Below are 14,182 nucleotides of genomic sequence, written 5' to 3' on the forward strand. Positions count from 1 at the left end.
TTTGTAATTAGCTTAGTCATTTAAACTAATAACTTTAATTTATAATATTACTCTTTTCAATAAATAATAATGCCCTAACCTGGGTTGGAAGACGTAATTTTTTGACATTTGAATACTGTTTATCAATTTTGTTTGTATTTGCAGGGAATAGTTTATCTTTAAAAATCAAGTGTTTTTTTTTTTTTTTTTTTTTTTAGCATACCTCCAGATAATCTCTCTATTCAAGAGTTTCAAAGAAATGAAAATATTGATGTCGAGGTAAGGAGGCTGTTTAAAATGTTTTCCTGTGACCATTTTTGAAACCAAATAGTAAAAATGTTTGAACTATACAGTTGCTGAAAGAATAAAGTAACAGGTTAAGATTAAAACTGAAAGCATTAAAACTCTTACAGGTTAAACGTTGATATTTAAAGGACTGGCATTTTAAAAGTGACTTCCTTAGATTTGTTACAGTCTTGTGCTTTGTGCATGTTGTCCCAATACTTAGTTGTGTTCATTTAATAAGTTTAAAAAGAGTTTATTCAATGAAATAAATCCATCATTCAGGAGGCATATATTTGAGAGCTTACTCTGCAGTTTGACATACCAGATGTTTCTGGTTCAAATTAATCAGAAAGTTGCTTGAATTTTTCAATTTTTAATCAGCTGTATATACAGCCTATGGAATTCTTAAAGCAAATAGTGTTTTTTAAATAATATATTTTGAGGCTGGGAACCGTGACTCGTACTTGTAATTCTAGTGCTTTTAGAGGCTGAGGCAAGAGGATTGCTTGAGACCAGGAGTTTGAGACCAGCCTAGGTAACATAGCAAGACACCATCTCTACAAAAAAAAAAAAGTTTTTTAAGTTAATTGGGCATGGTGGTTCACATCTGTAGTCCTAGTTACTCGGGAGACTGAAGTGAGAGTATCACTTGAGCTCAGGAGTTGGAGGCTGCAGTGAGTTACAGCTGTACTACTGTGTTTCAGCCTGGGCAACAGAGCAAGACCTTGTCTCTAAAAAAAAAAAAAGTGAAAAAAATAAGTAAAAAAATAAGAAATATATTTTGAGGATTATAAATGGAATTTAAATAAGCAGTTCTTGTGGTTGTGGATTTTTTTGTTGATGGTAGGGTTTTGGAGGTTTTTTTCCTTTAAGTGGGATAGAGGAACTTTTAAGTAAATAAAATCAATTACATTACTTTAAAATATACATTTGGCCGGGCGTGGTGGCTCACACCTGTAATCTCAGCACTTTGGGAGGTGGAGGCAGGTGGATCATGAGGTCAGGAGATCGAGACCATCCTAGTTAACATGGTGAAACCCCGTCTCTACTAAAAAAGAAAAGAAAAAAAAAACATACAAAAAAACATTAGCTGAGCGTGGTGGTGGGCCTGTGTAGTCCCAGCTACTTGGGAGGCTGAGGGAGGAGAATGGCATGAGCCCGGGAGGCGGAGCTTGCGGTGAGCCAAGATCATGCCACTGCACTGCAGCCTGGGTGACAGAGCAAGACTCCATTTCAAAATACATAAATAAAATATACATTTAAAATGCATAGGCATTATCATATGGAAACAAAATATTGCCTTTTGTGCCATTACTGTATTAAAGCTCTTGTGGACTTTAAAGGGCAAAATAACATACTACATGTTAGAGATAAACTATTTGACAAAAATGAATATAACTTTAATTTCTCTTACAGCTGACAGTTTTTGGTTATAAAAAGTGATTTAAATGTTATTCTTAATCCTATTTTGAATATTTTAATTCTGACATGGGTAAATTTCACATGCTATTTTTCTCTAGAGTCCTATTTGCAGTTATCATGCTGAAGATCAACATTTATCCAAATGGTTGGCATAGTAAACAGTTATGGTACTGACTATTTTGTATTAAAGTTACTAGGACAGATGAGAGAAACAGATTAGTAGTCATCCTGTATGTTAACATTAAAATGTTTGTGTACTTCTTTAAAGGAGAGTTCTTTAACTGATTTTCATTTAAAGTAAAATTTAAATTTTACTCTAGAAATTATTTTAGTCAGTCTCTTTCAAAGAAAACAATACATTTGCATTTGCCCCTATTGTTTTAGGTAGTTCAACTTATCAGCAATGAGATACTACCTTATGCCAATTTTATTCCTAAGGAATTTGTTGGTCAAATAATGACAATGCTTAACAAGGGCTCAATACATTCTCAGTCATCTTCATTTACAGGTATGTTATTTTAATTTTTTTAAGTATTAAAAAGTATTGAAGTACTTTTGAAGAAACTGTCAATAGAAATGTTTAATCCTATGATTTTGGTAATGTAAACTGGAGAATGGTAAGGTGATTTTTAGGATTGTAATATAGAACTAAGCTTTATGAGGAGAAATGTTATGACATGACTGTTCTGTGGAATAGAATGTTTTTATTCCATGTTTCTATTCTGTGAAATACTGTGTTTCTGATCATATATCAGAAACACTGAACTATATTTTTTAAATATCATAATTGCAAACTGTGAAGAATTAAATTGCAAAGCACTTTATGGAATCCATGGATGTCACTGCAGGCTGACACAAGTTACCAGTTTTGTGAAGTCATAGATTGGAAAGGAATGTAAAAATATGAATGTATATTCTGCCACTTAGCAGTCAATTAACTTTTGAGTCTCAGTTTTGTAATCTTTAAAATGGAGATATTAATACCATCTTCTCAGGACTATACATTACAGAGTTCATTTAAAAAAATAAGATGCCTCAACATTTTTTAAGGGAATTAACATTTACTCAGTGCCAACTGTGTACAAGATACTATGCTAGAATGTTATATTATTTCTCACAACATTTCTGTGAGGATAGGTAAGACCATATTACAGGAAAGAAAACTGATTTAGAAAGGTTGAAAAAATTGCTCACAATCTTAGGGCTAGAGGCCAAATTCATGCTTAAAAAGAACTTCATGCTTCTTTTCATTATATCATGCTGCCTTAATTGGGAACTGATATATAAATTACGTTTGTTATTAATTCTCTTTTTCTAAACCTGAGCTCAAGTCTTAAACTGTGGCATCAACCAGGTGCAGTGATTCATGCCCATAATCCTAGCGTTCTGGGATCGCTAGGTGGGATCCCAAGGTGGGAGGATCGCTTGAGGCCAGGAGTTTGAGACCAGCCTGGGCAGCATAGTGAGACTGCCTCTGTCTCTACAAAAGATTTTAAAATTAGCTGGGCATGGTGACACATGCCTGTAGTCCTAGATACTTGGGTGGCTGAAGTGGGATGGCTTGAGCCCAGGAGGTGGAGGTGACAGAGTTATGATTGTGCCACTGCATTTTAGAGTGCACTCTGGGCAACAGAGCAAGACTCTTGTCTCATATATATGTATATATGGTTTAAAAACTATACTTTGGGAGGCCGAGACGGGCAGATCACTTAAGGTCAGGAGTTCAAGACCAGCCTGGCCAATACGGTGAAACCCTGTCTCCACTAAAAATAATTAGCCAGGTGTGATGGCATGTGTCTGTTATCCCAGCTACACAGGAGGCTGAGGCAGGAAAATTGCTTGAATCTGGGAAGTGGAGATTGCAGTGAGCCGGGATCACACTACTGCACTCCAGCCTGGGCGACAGAGCGAGACTGTCTCAAAAAGAAAAAAGAAACTGTAAATTTGTGCCATGCAGATCCTTAATCCTCAGAATTTATTAGAGCCTTAACTAGCTTCTCCTGTTTTGTGCTGAGCATTTTAAAGAGCATTTATGTGTACAGTTTGACCACTAGATGTCTCTCATACTGCTCACTTCACATACTAGTTCTTTTTTCTAGCTCAGTTTTTAAAACTGGCCTGGTAAAGTGTGGGTTTAGCAAACATGAGAATCTCAGGGAAAATTTTAAAGCCCGCTTATCTTAACGCAGCCAACTTTTTATTATTAAGAGTATGTGAAAAAATTTAATTTTTAATAAAATACACATTAAGAACAATATTCACAATTAGGTATAAATGTTCAAAGTTAAATAAGGGCTGTTGAGTTACCAAGTATACTTTTACTGGCAGTTTTCTGATAATATATCTTGCTATGTATGGTATTAAATTTACCAAGACAAGAAAGGTGCATGGACATTCTTACAGTGACTTTGCCATATGACACGTCTTCTCAGCATTCACTTGGAGTTTTCCAACACCTGGGAAGCTTCACGTGAGAGTCCTTCACCACCACAACAATGCTCCTGCTCATTCCTCTCATCAGACAAGAGCAATTTTGTAAGAGTTTCAACGGGAAATCATTAGGCATCCACTTTACAGTTGTAATTTGGCTCCTTTTGTTTTCTTTTTGTTTCGGATCTTAAAATACCATTGAAGGACAGCCTTTTTCTTCAGTCAATAATGTAAAAAAGATAGCATTGACATGGTTAAATTCCCAGGACCTCAGTTTTTTACGGATAAACTAAATGGCTGGTATCATCGCTTACAAAAGTGTCTTGAACTTGATTGAGCTTATGTTGAAAAATAAAGTTTGTAGTTTTCATTTAAAAAAAAAAAAAAAAACTTGGAGTTTTCCTTAAACATATACATACAAAACTGTTCTTTGCTAAACAAGGCCAACCTGTAAACACAGAGGTTCCAGTGATGATTGGCCTTTTGCTTTTAAGTATGATCTGATAGTCAGAGCTCACAGACATTTGAGGAAATTCTCTAACACAAAAGAGAAAGACCAAAACAAATGAAGAGGAAGTAAAAGAAATTGGAAGGAAACAGATAAAATGCAGAGTCACTGAAAACATAAAACCACTTAGGATGATCAAAGAGATAAAAGAACAATTTAAAAAATGCTGTATAAAAGGAGCAGTAGAAAAAGAAAGAAGGCTGGGCACGGTGGCTCAGGCCTGTATTCCCAGCATTCGGGAGGCTGAGGCAGGAGGATCACTTGAGCCCAGGAGTTTGAGACAAGCCTGGGCAACATGGCAAAACCCCATCCCTACAAAAAATACAAATATTAGCTGGGCGAGGTAGTTCATGACTGTAGTCCCAGTTACTTGGGAAGCTGAGGTGGGAGGATCACCTGAGCCCAGGAGAACAAGGCTGCAATGAGCTGTGATCACGCCACTGCACTCCAGCCTGGGTGACAGACTAGAGACTCTGTCTCAAAAACAAAAAAACAAGACAAGAAAGAACTCATAGAAACTAAAGATGTGTTGACAAGTTCAGTGAAAGGTTGAAAGGAGAAGTAAAATGAATCCAGGGAGCCTAACATCTGACAGAGAACAAAGAAAATCTAGGAGAAGGAATTATCAAAGAAAATAAACTGAAGAACTGAAGAACAAAACTTCCAGATTAAAAATAGTATCAAAAACAGTGAAAGAAAAAAGACCCACAATCAGGCCTGTCATTATGAAATATCAGAATACCTGGGATAAAGAGAAGACCCTAAAAGATTTCAGAAAGAAAAAAAAAAGTTCAGTATAAAAGACATTGGAGGCCAGGCACAGTGGCTCATGCCTGTAATCCCAGCACGTTGGGAGGCTGAGACGGGTGGATCACTTGAAGTCAAGAGTTCGAGACTATCCTGGCCAACACAGTGAAACCCTGTCTCTACTAAAAAAAAAAAAAAATACAAAAATTAGCCAGGTGTGGTGGTGCATGCCTGTAATCCCAGCTACTCGGGAGTCTGAGGTGGGAGGATCACTTGAACCTGGGAGGCGGAGGTTGCAGTAAGCTGAGATCACGCCACTGCACTCCAGCCTGGGTGACAGAGTGAAGACCCTGTCTCAAAAAAAACAAAAACAAAAACAAAAACAGACAGTGGAATTCTCAGAGGCAGTATTGGATGCTAAAAGACATTGAAGCAGTGGTTTTAGGGTTGTGAATGGAAAGGACTTTTAACATGGAAGCTCCATGTTAAAACTCATACTGTTGGCCAAGTATGAGTGTAAAACAGTAATTCTCCAATTTCAGCATGCATCATAATCAACCAGAGGATAAGCAATTGCTGAGTAGTACCCCCTGAATTTCTGATTCAGTAAGACTGGGCGGCATGTGAATTTACATTTCTAACAAGTTCTCTGGTAATGCTGATGCTGCAGGGTACATTTTTGAGTACCATAATATATGACATTTTCGGAGGTACATGCGCTCAAAAGTTTTACTTCTCATTGATTATTTCTTAGGAAGCTACTTCAAAATATGCTCTGTAAAAGCAAAGTAGTAAACCAAGGAAAAATAAGGCATGAAGCTGAGTGCCATGGCTCACGCCTGTAATCCCAGCACTTGGGAGGCCAAGGCGGGCGGATCACGAGGTCAGGAAATCGAGACCATCCTGGCTAACACAGTGAAACACTGTCTCTACTAAAAATACAAAAAATTAGCTGGGTGTGGTGGCATGTGCCTGTAGTCCCAGCTGTTCAGGAGGCTGAGGCAGGAGAATTGCTTGAACCCAGGAGGCAGAGGTTGCAGTGAGCCGAGATTACACCACTGCACTCCTGCCTGGGCAACAAGATGAGACTCCGTCTCAAAAAAAAAAAAAAACGAATGAAACAATTTCCAGGGTGATGGCAAAGACTAGTTTCAGGATATAACAGAACAGCATGTCTAGAGAGCAACTGCCAGACTGGAGCAGAGGTCACGTTCCAGGAAAGAAGTTGCTAGGAGAGGGAAAAACAGACAAAAAGAGATTGCTGCAAGTTTGACCACATGAAAAACTATTGTGAAGTATATTTTATAGTGCTGTTTTATGGTATAGAAAGACCAAATCAAGAAATATGTTGAATAGAAGTGATGAGGATCTTGCCTTGTTTTTGATCTTGTGAGGGGGAATTTGTTTCTCTCTACATACACACACACACACAAACACAATTTCACTATATGTATGCTATTAGCTATAGGTTGTTCTAGGTGCCTTTCACCAGATTGAGGAATTTCTCTCTATTCCTAGTTTGCTAAGCATTGTTATCATTAAAGCTCATTGATTTAACTTTTATTAACCATCAAAATTTGTTAATTTTACAGAAGCAGAGATTGATATTCGTTTGAGAGAGGAATTTTCTAAAATGTGTTTTGAAACATTACTCCAGTTTTCCTTCAGTAATAAAGTCACAACACCTCAAGAAGGCTACATCTCACGAATGGCACTCTCAGTGCTCTTAAAGAGGTCCCAAGATGTACTACATCGCTATATAGAGGATGAAAGATTAAGTGGTAAATGCCCTCTTCCAAGGTATATATTTCATTTTATTAAAGAAATAAATGTATTGTACTAATTGTTGATAACAAGGAAAACTCTGAAAAGCAAGTGTTTTTGTAAGTGATCTGAACTAAGCTGAAGTTGTTTATAATCTTATTTATCCCATATGGTGTAAATATTCACAGGTTTTCCTGCAGATTTATTAACATGTTTTATTATGGGGTGCATTTTTAGATCCCTCATGGAGATTATGTAACATATGATACATAGGTACCAAATTACCTTTTTGAATTAAAAAAAATAAACTGAATTCCAAAATATATCTTCTTCCAGAGATTTCTGGATAAGGACTTGTGGATCTCTATGAGCACATGATATTATTTCTCTAAAGTGAAAATCATAAATCATATTTTAGGAATATCCTAGTTGTTTTACAGTCATTTGCAGGTTTCTCTCTGTGTCAGCTAGCCTGATCTTAGGTCTTCTTTTCATCCAATCTGCTTAATTAAGCCCATGGACCTAAACTGATTTATTTCTCATCTGTTCAGCCTGTGTCAGTGGAAGGGGCACTAGGCTTTTCTGGTCAGCCAAGGCTAATCAGAGTTGGAGTACAGACCAGAATTCAACAAAGGATACAGTCATAAATTAGGGTTAGGTTTGCAAATCTACTTTTTTAATGTAGAAATTAGAGTTCAAGGCATAACTAATGAAGCAAACAGAAAATAACATGGGAAAGCAAAGTTATCAAAGTCAGGAAAGACAAAAATCATTGTTCTTGTCTCATAAGGTAGGATTGGAGAGGCAAATCACCAGCGTTAAATCTTTGTGCACATTTTAATTTACTTATAATAAATTTCTGAAGTTGGAACTGACCTGTCAAAAGACACAGACATTTTATAGCTTTTGATATGCATTAACCAAATTTCCCAACAGAGATTTATACCAATTTACATTCTCCCAGGAATGTGTGAATGTCCCTTTCCTCAATTTTTAGCATTTTTAAATTATTTGCCAGTTTATCATTTATCTTTTTCTAATTTGATGAATAAAAAATAGTCATATTTTACTTTGCTTTCATTTTTTAATTACCAATGCATATTAGCTATTTGTATTTCTTCTTTTAGGATCCAGTGTATTTTGAATTTCTAGAACTTAAATTATAACTCCTTATACTCAAATTTATACACAAAAACACTCCAAAGACAGATGTTAGTAATTTGGTTATGGGCATGATTGAAAATTGATTTCTGAAGTATACTTGGAAATGTGGTAATAAGGTTGTTTTGAGTGGAATATTGTTAGAACATATTTATATATTGTAAAATATTATTTGATTTCAGAAGGAAACTTTCACTTTATTTTTTAATGTTCTAAGTCTTTACTTTTTAACTACTACCTTTAAATTGGGCCTTATTTATAATTGTCCTATGAAGTTATATTGTATCATTCTGTGTTTGTTTCAGTATCATTTAATTGTTTTCTAAAAAGCTACATTGCAACACAATAAAATACTTCAATGCTTACAATAGGAAGTCTTGAAATAGTACCCTGACATAGTATTAGAAAGTCTTATCTGTAGAATAACACAGATGCACACCAGGAATGGGGAGGGATGAGGGCAGACCAGAGACCAGAAGAGCTTTGTTTTTATGAGGAGAAAGAAGGGAATCAAGCTACTCTCGTTGACTCTTTACTCCAAGTTCATTCTTCATTGCTAATGTCTCCAAATAGTGCTACCTTAGGATTGATTTCCAGAATGTTTCTTGTTTGTATTATTAGAAAGTTAAATAAGTACCATTGTAATTTTGAATATACTTTCAACAGCATGGCAAAATATATGCCATGTGGTAATAGTAGTCTTTGTTTCCATTTAAGCTTTGGCAAATCTCTTTTAGTACTAATTCATTAAAAAAAAAAAAAAAAAAAAAACTTGTAGAGAAGTTTTAAAAGCATATATTATAAAATGTTTTAAGGGCAGGGCACAGTGGCTCATGCCTGTAATCCCAGCACTTTAGGAGGCCGAGGCAGGAGGATCACTTGGCAGGGGGATCACTTGAGCCCAGGAGTTCGAGACCAGCATGGGCAGCATAGCAAGCAAGACCTTGTTTCTACTTAAAAAAAAAAAAAAAAAAAAATTAGCCGGACAACGTGGCATGCACCTGTAGTCCCAGCTACTTGGGAGGCTAAGTGGGAGGATCACTTGAGCCCAAGTCAAGGCTGCAGTGAGCTGTGATCTCACCATTGCACTCCAGTCTAAGTGACAGAGCAAGACCCTGTCTCAAAAAATCAATAAATAAAAATAAAACGTTTTAATTTTAAGTAGTTATGTGAAATATCTTACAAATAAATTTAATTTTCCAGGAGTAGATTGCCCTACCGCTTTATTAATTGATAAGTCATGGCAAGAATAACTACAAATTTGATTTGCACACTGAAGTACATATAAATAAAATGATTTTTACTTTTATATGAATTTAAAACTAACATTAACCTTGCATTGTATTGTGTTCAGTATTTTTCAAAAGTTCATCTATTTGTACAAACTTAGTTTAAAAAACAAACATACCTGGCAACTTTAAAATCTTAATGGAAATGATTTCCTATCTCTTTTTTAGGCAACAAGTAACAGAAATTATATTTGTTTTAAAAGCAGTCAGTACTCTTATTGATTCACTTAAGAAAACTCAGCCTGAGAATGGTAAGTGCTTAGAAACTCAGTTATTCTAAATTCGTAACATTTATGTTCTATTTGTGATGGACTTTTGTCTGTTAATTTAACTGAATTATAGGAACATAACAGTCATCAGACTTTTCTCCAATTCTCATGACAACAAAGCATCAAGTCCATTAGGATGTCAATTAAGTAAAATTAATTTGTGATGTTTTCATTTTTTATGAAGCAGTCTACCTGACTTTTTTTTTTTTTTACTATATTGTTCTGAAGTCAGGTTATTGCAAGAACAATCCATATTTCATATATTTTTAATGTAGAAGATAATTGACTTATTTGGGGACAGGTGGAGAAGGGCTTTATCTTCTATTTGTACTGATTTACTTTATAGATACAAACTGTATAAATAACTTTGAATCATTTTTACCATTCTTTCTCATTTGTTTGCCCTTTCTGTTGTTCATTCCTGTCCAGTCCATTCTTTACATGATAGCCAGAAATGATTTTTCTATAGTAGGGCTTTGATCATTTATTTCCTCATCCTCTCAAAGCAAAAAAATATTTTTCATTTACCGTTTCCTACCAAATTGCAAAGAATACTGCAGTCTGACTCCATTCTAGTCACACTTTATTTCCCACAATAGATTTCATTTCCCCTACTCTCCACTAAACTAAAATTCTCAGTCTTCCCAAATTTTTCCACCCTTTTGTTTCTTCCATTATCCAGCTTGTATCGACCTATTTGGAATACCACCCTACTTTTAAACCTTGTTTTTAATCTCTTAAAGGTAAATAATTTGTCTTTTCATTGAATGCAAAGCTTTTTTATGTGTACTTGTCTCGAAGCACTCTATTTGTATTACAATTATGCATGTACATGACTCACCTCCCTTTACATTGTTAAGATTTTTGAGGGGCTTTTCAGACCATGTTTTGTTCTATTTTGAATCCTCTACAACATTGCTTTTCAAAGTGTGGTTTGTTGGACCAGCCATTGATTGGCTTCAACAGTTTTGTTACTGGTCTGGGACAAGATAGTGAGCTGGCATCAGAATATAAATCAGATGTGTCACTAAACACACTGCTTGGTTCAGCTGACATTTTTTTATACAAGAAGACATTGGTAAAGAAGAAAACTGTGTGTTGGTTTACATTCTGGCACAAGCTTCTTATTTTGTAGCAGATTGGCACCTTAAGGAGCATTACTTTTAATATCCAAGAAAAAAGTAGATTCCTAGTAAATTACTAATGAATGAGTTGTAGGATATTTATTCCTATCAACTATTATATAAGTGGAGTAAATACGTATTTTTCTTTTGTTAAAATTCACCCATTGGTACTTTGGCCTAGAAAGGGTATTATACTAAATCTTAAGAGGCAGTACACTTGTCTTTATTCAACCCAAAGGGACGGATGGAATTTCTAAGAAAAAGCCTGGGGCAATGTCCTGAATTTATCCCATTAGAGTTCAGATTTGGGTTTTCTTAAAAAAGTGTTCTGGGCTGGCACAGTGGCTCACACCTGTAATCCCAACACTTTGGGAGCCTGAGGTGGGAGGATTGCTTGAGCCTAGGAGTCTGAGACCATCCTGGACAATGTAGTCAGACCCCATCTTTTTTTAAAAAAAAAAAAAAGAAGAAAAGAACCAGAATGTGTATAAAGGGAGAAGAGGAAGCAAAAACTCAGTAACTCTTTTTTACAAAGCCAATAGGTTATATATATAAGGCAGTGTAGTAATAGATGATCTAACTAAATGAATGTTAAAAAATTGTTTAATGGAGTTTGAATTATGTCTCTGGGTCTATGAAGTGAAAATTTAAATTGAATGTAAACATATAAGATGATATAACATTTTAGAAAGCTGTTGGTAAGCTTCACTAAGAAAAAGAATGACTTCATTATTTGTTTTGGGGCTTTTTAGTGAGAGAAGATGCATTTGTTAGACTTATTTTTGTTTGGGGAGATTTTTTGGTTTTTGTCTTTTTTGAGACAGGCTCTCTCTCTGTCACCCAGGCTGGTGCGCAGTGGTGTGATCTGTGCTTACTGCGGCATTGACCTCCTGGGCTCAAGCGATCCTCCCGTCTTAGCCTCCCAAGTAGCTGGGACTGCAGACACGTGCCACCACACTCTGCTAATTGTTTTGTATTTTCAGTAGAGATAGGGTCTTGCCATGTTGGCCAGGCTGGTCTCATACTCCTGAGCTCAAGCAGTCTGCCCACCTTGGCCTCCGAAAGTGCTGGGATTGCAGGCATGAACCACTGCCCCCCAACCAAGATTTTGTTTTCATCATTTTACTTGATCTTTATTTAAAATTTTAAATAGGTAGTATACATATACATGGTCCAAAAATCCAAAACTGTAAAATGATATACAGGGAAAAGTTTTAATATGATCTTTTCCTTATTCTCTATCTGCCCAGTTCTTACTTTACCACAGACAACCATTTTTATTGGTTTGTGGATCCCTCCAGAAGTTTATTATCTAAATACAAAGTACATATTCTAATACTCCCCCATCCCGGTTTTGTACACAAATGAATATTTGTACACAATGAATTTTGTACATAAATGAATATTTAGACAGAGTCTTGTTCTGTTGCCCAGGCTGGACTGCAGTGGTGCTATCTCAGCTCACTGAAACCTCCGCCTCCCAGGTTTAAACGATTCTCCAGCCTCAGCCTCCCGAGTAGCTGGGACCACCGTGTCTGGCTAATTTTTGTATTTTTAGTAGAAATGGGGTTTCACCATGTTGGCCAGGCCTGACCTCAGGTGATCTGCCTGCCTTGGCCTCCCAAAGTGCTGGAATTACAGGCGTGAGCCACCACGCCAGCCTAAAACATATTTTAATTTAAGAAATTTGAGTTGCTTCCTTTGAGTTTAAGATATCATCTTAACATACTTTTGTGTTTTACTGTAATAAACCGAGGGTTAATTTGGTCAATTGACTCTCCATATGGGACAACCTAGACAGGTTTCAATCCATCTAATCTTTTGTTAAATGATTAGTGTATAAAGTTTCACAGGAGACAACTGAAGCAGAATTTTTAAAACTTCTTAGACAGTGGCTTTTTGACTTTTGTATTCTGTTAAGCAGCAAAATTCTTTTTACAAATGAAATGTGATGTGAATTCCCAACATATTAAAACAGAGAAAAGCAGAACAGCTGCAGCCTGACTCCTCACCCTTAACAATACCCATCAGCCCTATTCCCCATTTCTTCTTATCACACCCACCCTGAGGAAGCCCCTGTTTGGGAAAAGAGGTTAAATTAACAGTATAGCATTTTTCTAAGATATGTACTAAGGCATGAACATTGATGATGTGTGATGTCAGTAGATATTGGATGGAAAGAAAATCCATAATTAAGGGAACACTGGGTTAAAGTTAAATTTGTTCTTTTACTATAAGCCCTTAATAAGTTGATATGAAGAATTAGTCTCCAAAAGGTGAGAGATATGAAACATCTGCCAAACTACTTTATCATGAGCTTTTTCCTAAGAAGTAAATTGAGGAACACTAGTTTGAGAAACACATTTCTTTATTTTACAGTGGAAGAAGTAAGATAAAGAGAAATTAAATGACTTGACCAGGGACACCCATCATTGCCTTATTTCAGAAAGAATTTTAGGCAATTGACACCCAGTAAATTGTAGTGAAAAACAGAATCAAAGCTCTCTACACATAGTATTTATTTTTCTTAAATACTAGAATGCCTCTTAGATTTGAGACTTGTTTCACAAAATTTTAAAAATATCTAAAAGTCTAAAAAAACCTTGCATATTGGGTGCCCAACATTATGCACAATACTTATAGGAAAATATAACTAATTGGGATATAACACTTTTGTCCTTTCAGTAGCAATAGCATTTAGCTGTACTGTTTGTTCATGATCGTGGTGAAGAAGGCAGACATGGTTCCTCCCCACTCAAGTCTACATCTAATGATATACATTAAAGATTAGCAAACAGTACGAGACAAGAATGGATCTGTTTGTGACAGTTTGTAATTAAAAGTAATATCAAGGATATTACTGGGAAAATCATTAAACATATTTTGTATTTCAAAAGATTTCTACTTTTAGCAGACAACTGAAAAAGTTATTTTCTAATTCTTGAAATGTACGCTACATCCTCTCACAATTATATTAAAAATGACAAAGGTTTGGATTGTTCTGAATTGCTTTGTTAGCTTTCAGAGCCTTCACAAATTGAAATACCATTTGAAATGTACTTTATCAAATTTATTGTTACTGATGACTGCACACTGAGCATATATTTTTTCCCATACCTTATTAAATATAGCAGGAAATCTTTGAAAAATTAAAAAGATAAAAAGATACAAGCTTGTAGAATCTTCATATTTCAGAGTTTTTTC

General features: G+C 35.6%; 1 protein-coding gene across 7 annotated transcripts in view; it reads left to right on the forward strand.

Annotated features, from left to right (window-relative positions):
• MON2 (MON2 homolog, regulator of endosome-to-Golgi trafficking) overlaps positions 1 to 14,182 on the forward strand; it is a 137,079-nt gene that overhangs the window by 110,948 nt on the left and 11,949 nt on the right. For 6 of the 7 annotated variants that reach the window (XM_054444098.2, XM_054444099.2, XM_054444101.2 and 3 more), the window contains 4 exons: positions 198 to 258; positions 2,071 to 2,194; positions 6,964 to 7,171; positions 9,754 to 9,836. In XM_054444098.2, the coding sequence (XP_054300073.1) occupies positions 198 to 258; positions 2,071 to 2,194; positions 6,964 to 7,171; positions 9,754 to 9,836 (476 nt within the window). Of the gene's footprint in view, positions 1 to 197; positions 259 to 2,070; positions 2,195 to 6,963; positions 7,172 to 9,753; positions 9,837 to 14,182 lie in introns of those variants that run through there. The other variant, XM_054444103.1, reaches the window with a different exon arrangement.

Source organism: Pongo pygmaeus, chromosome 10 (genome assembly GCF_028885625.2).
Source record: "Pongo pygmaeus isolate AG05252 chromosome 10, NHGRI_mPonPyg2-v2.0_pri, whole genome shotgun sequence".
In the NCBI taxonomy this organism is placed as follows: Eukaryota; Metazoa; Chordata; class Mammalia; order Primates; family Hominidae; genus Pongo; species Pongo pygmaeus.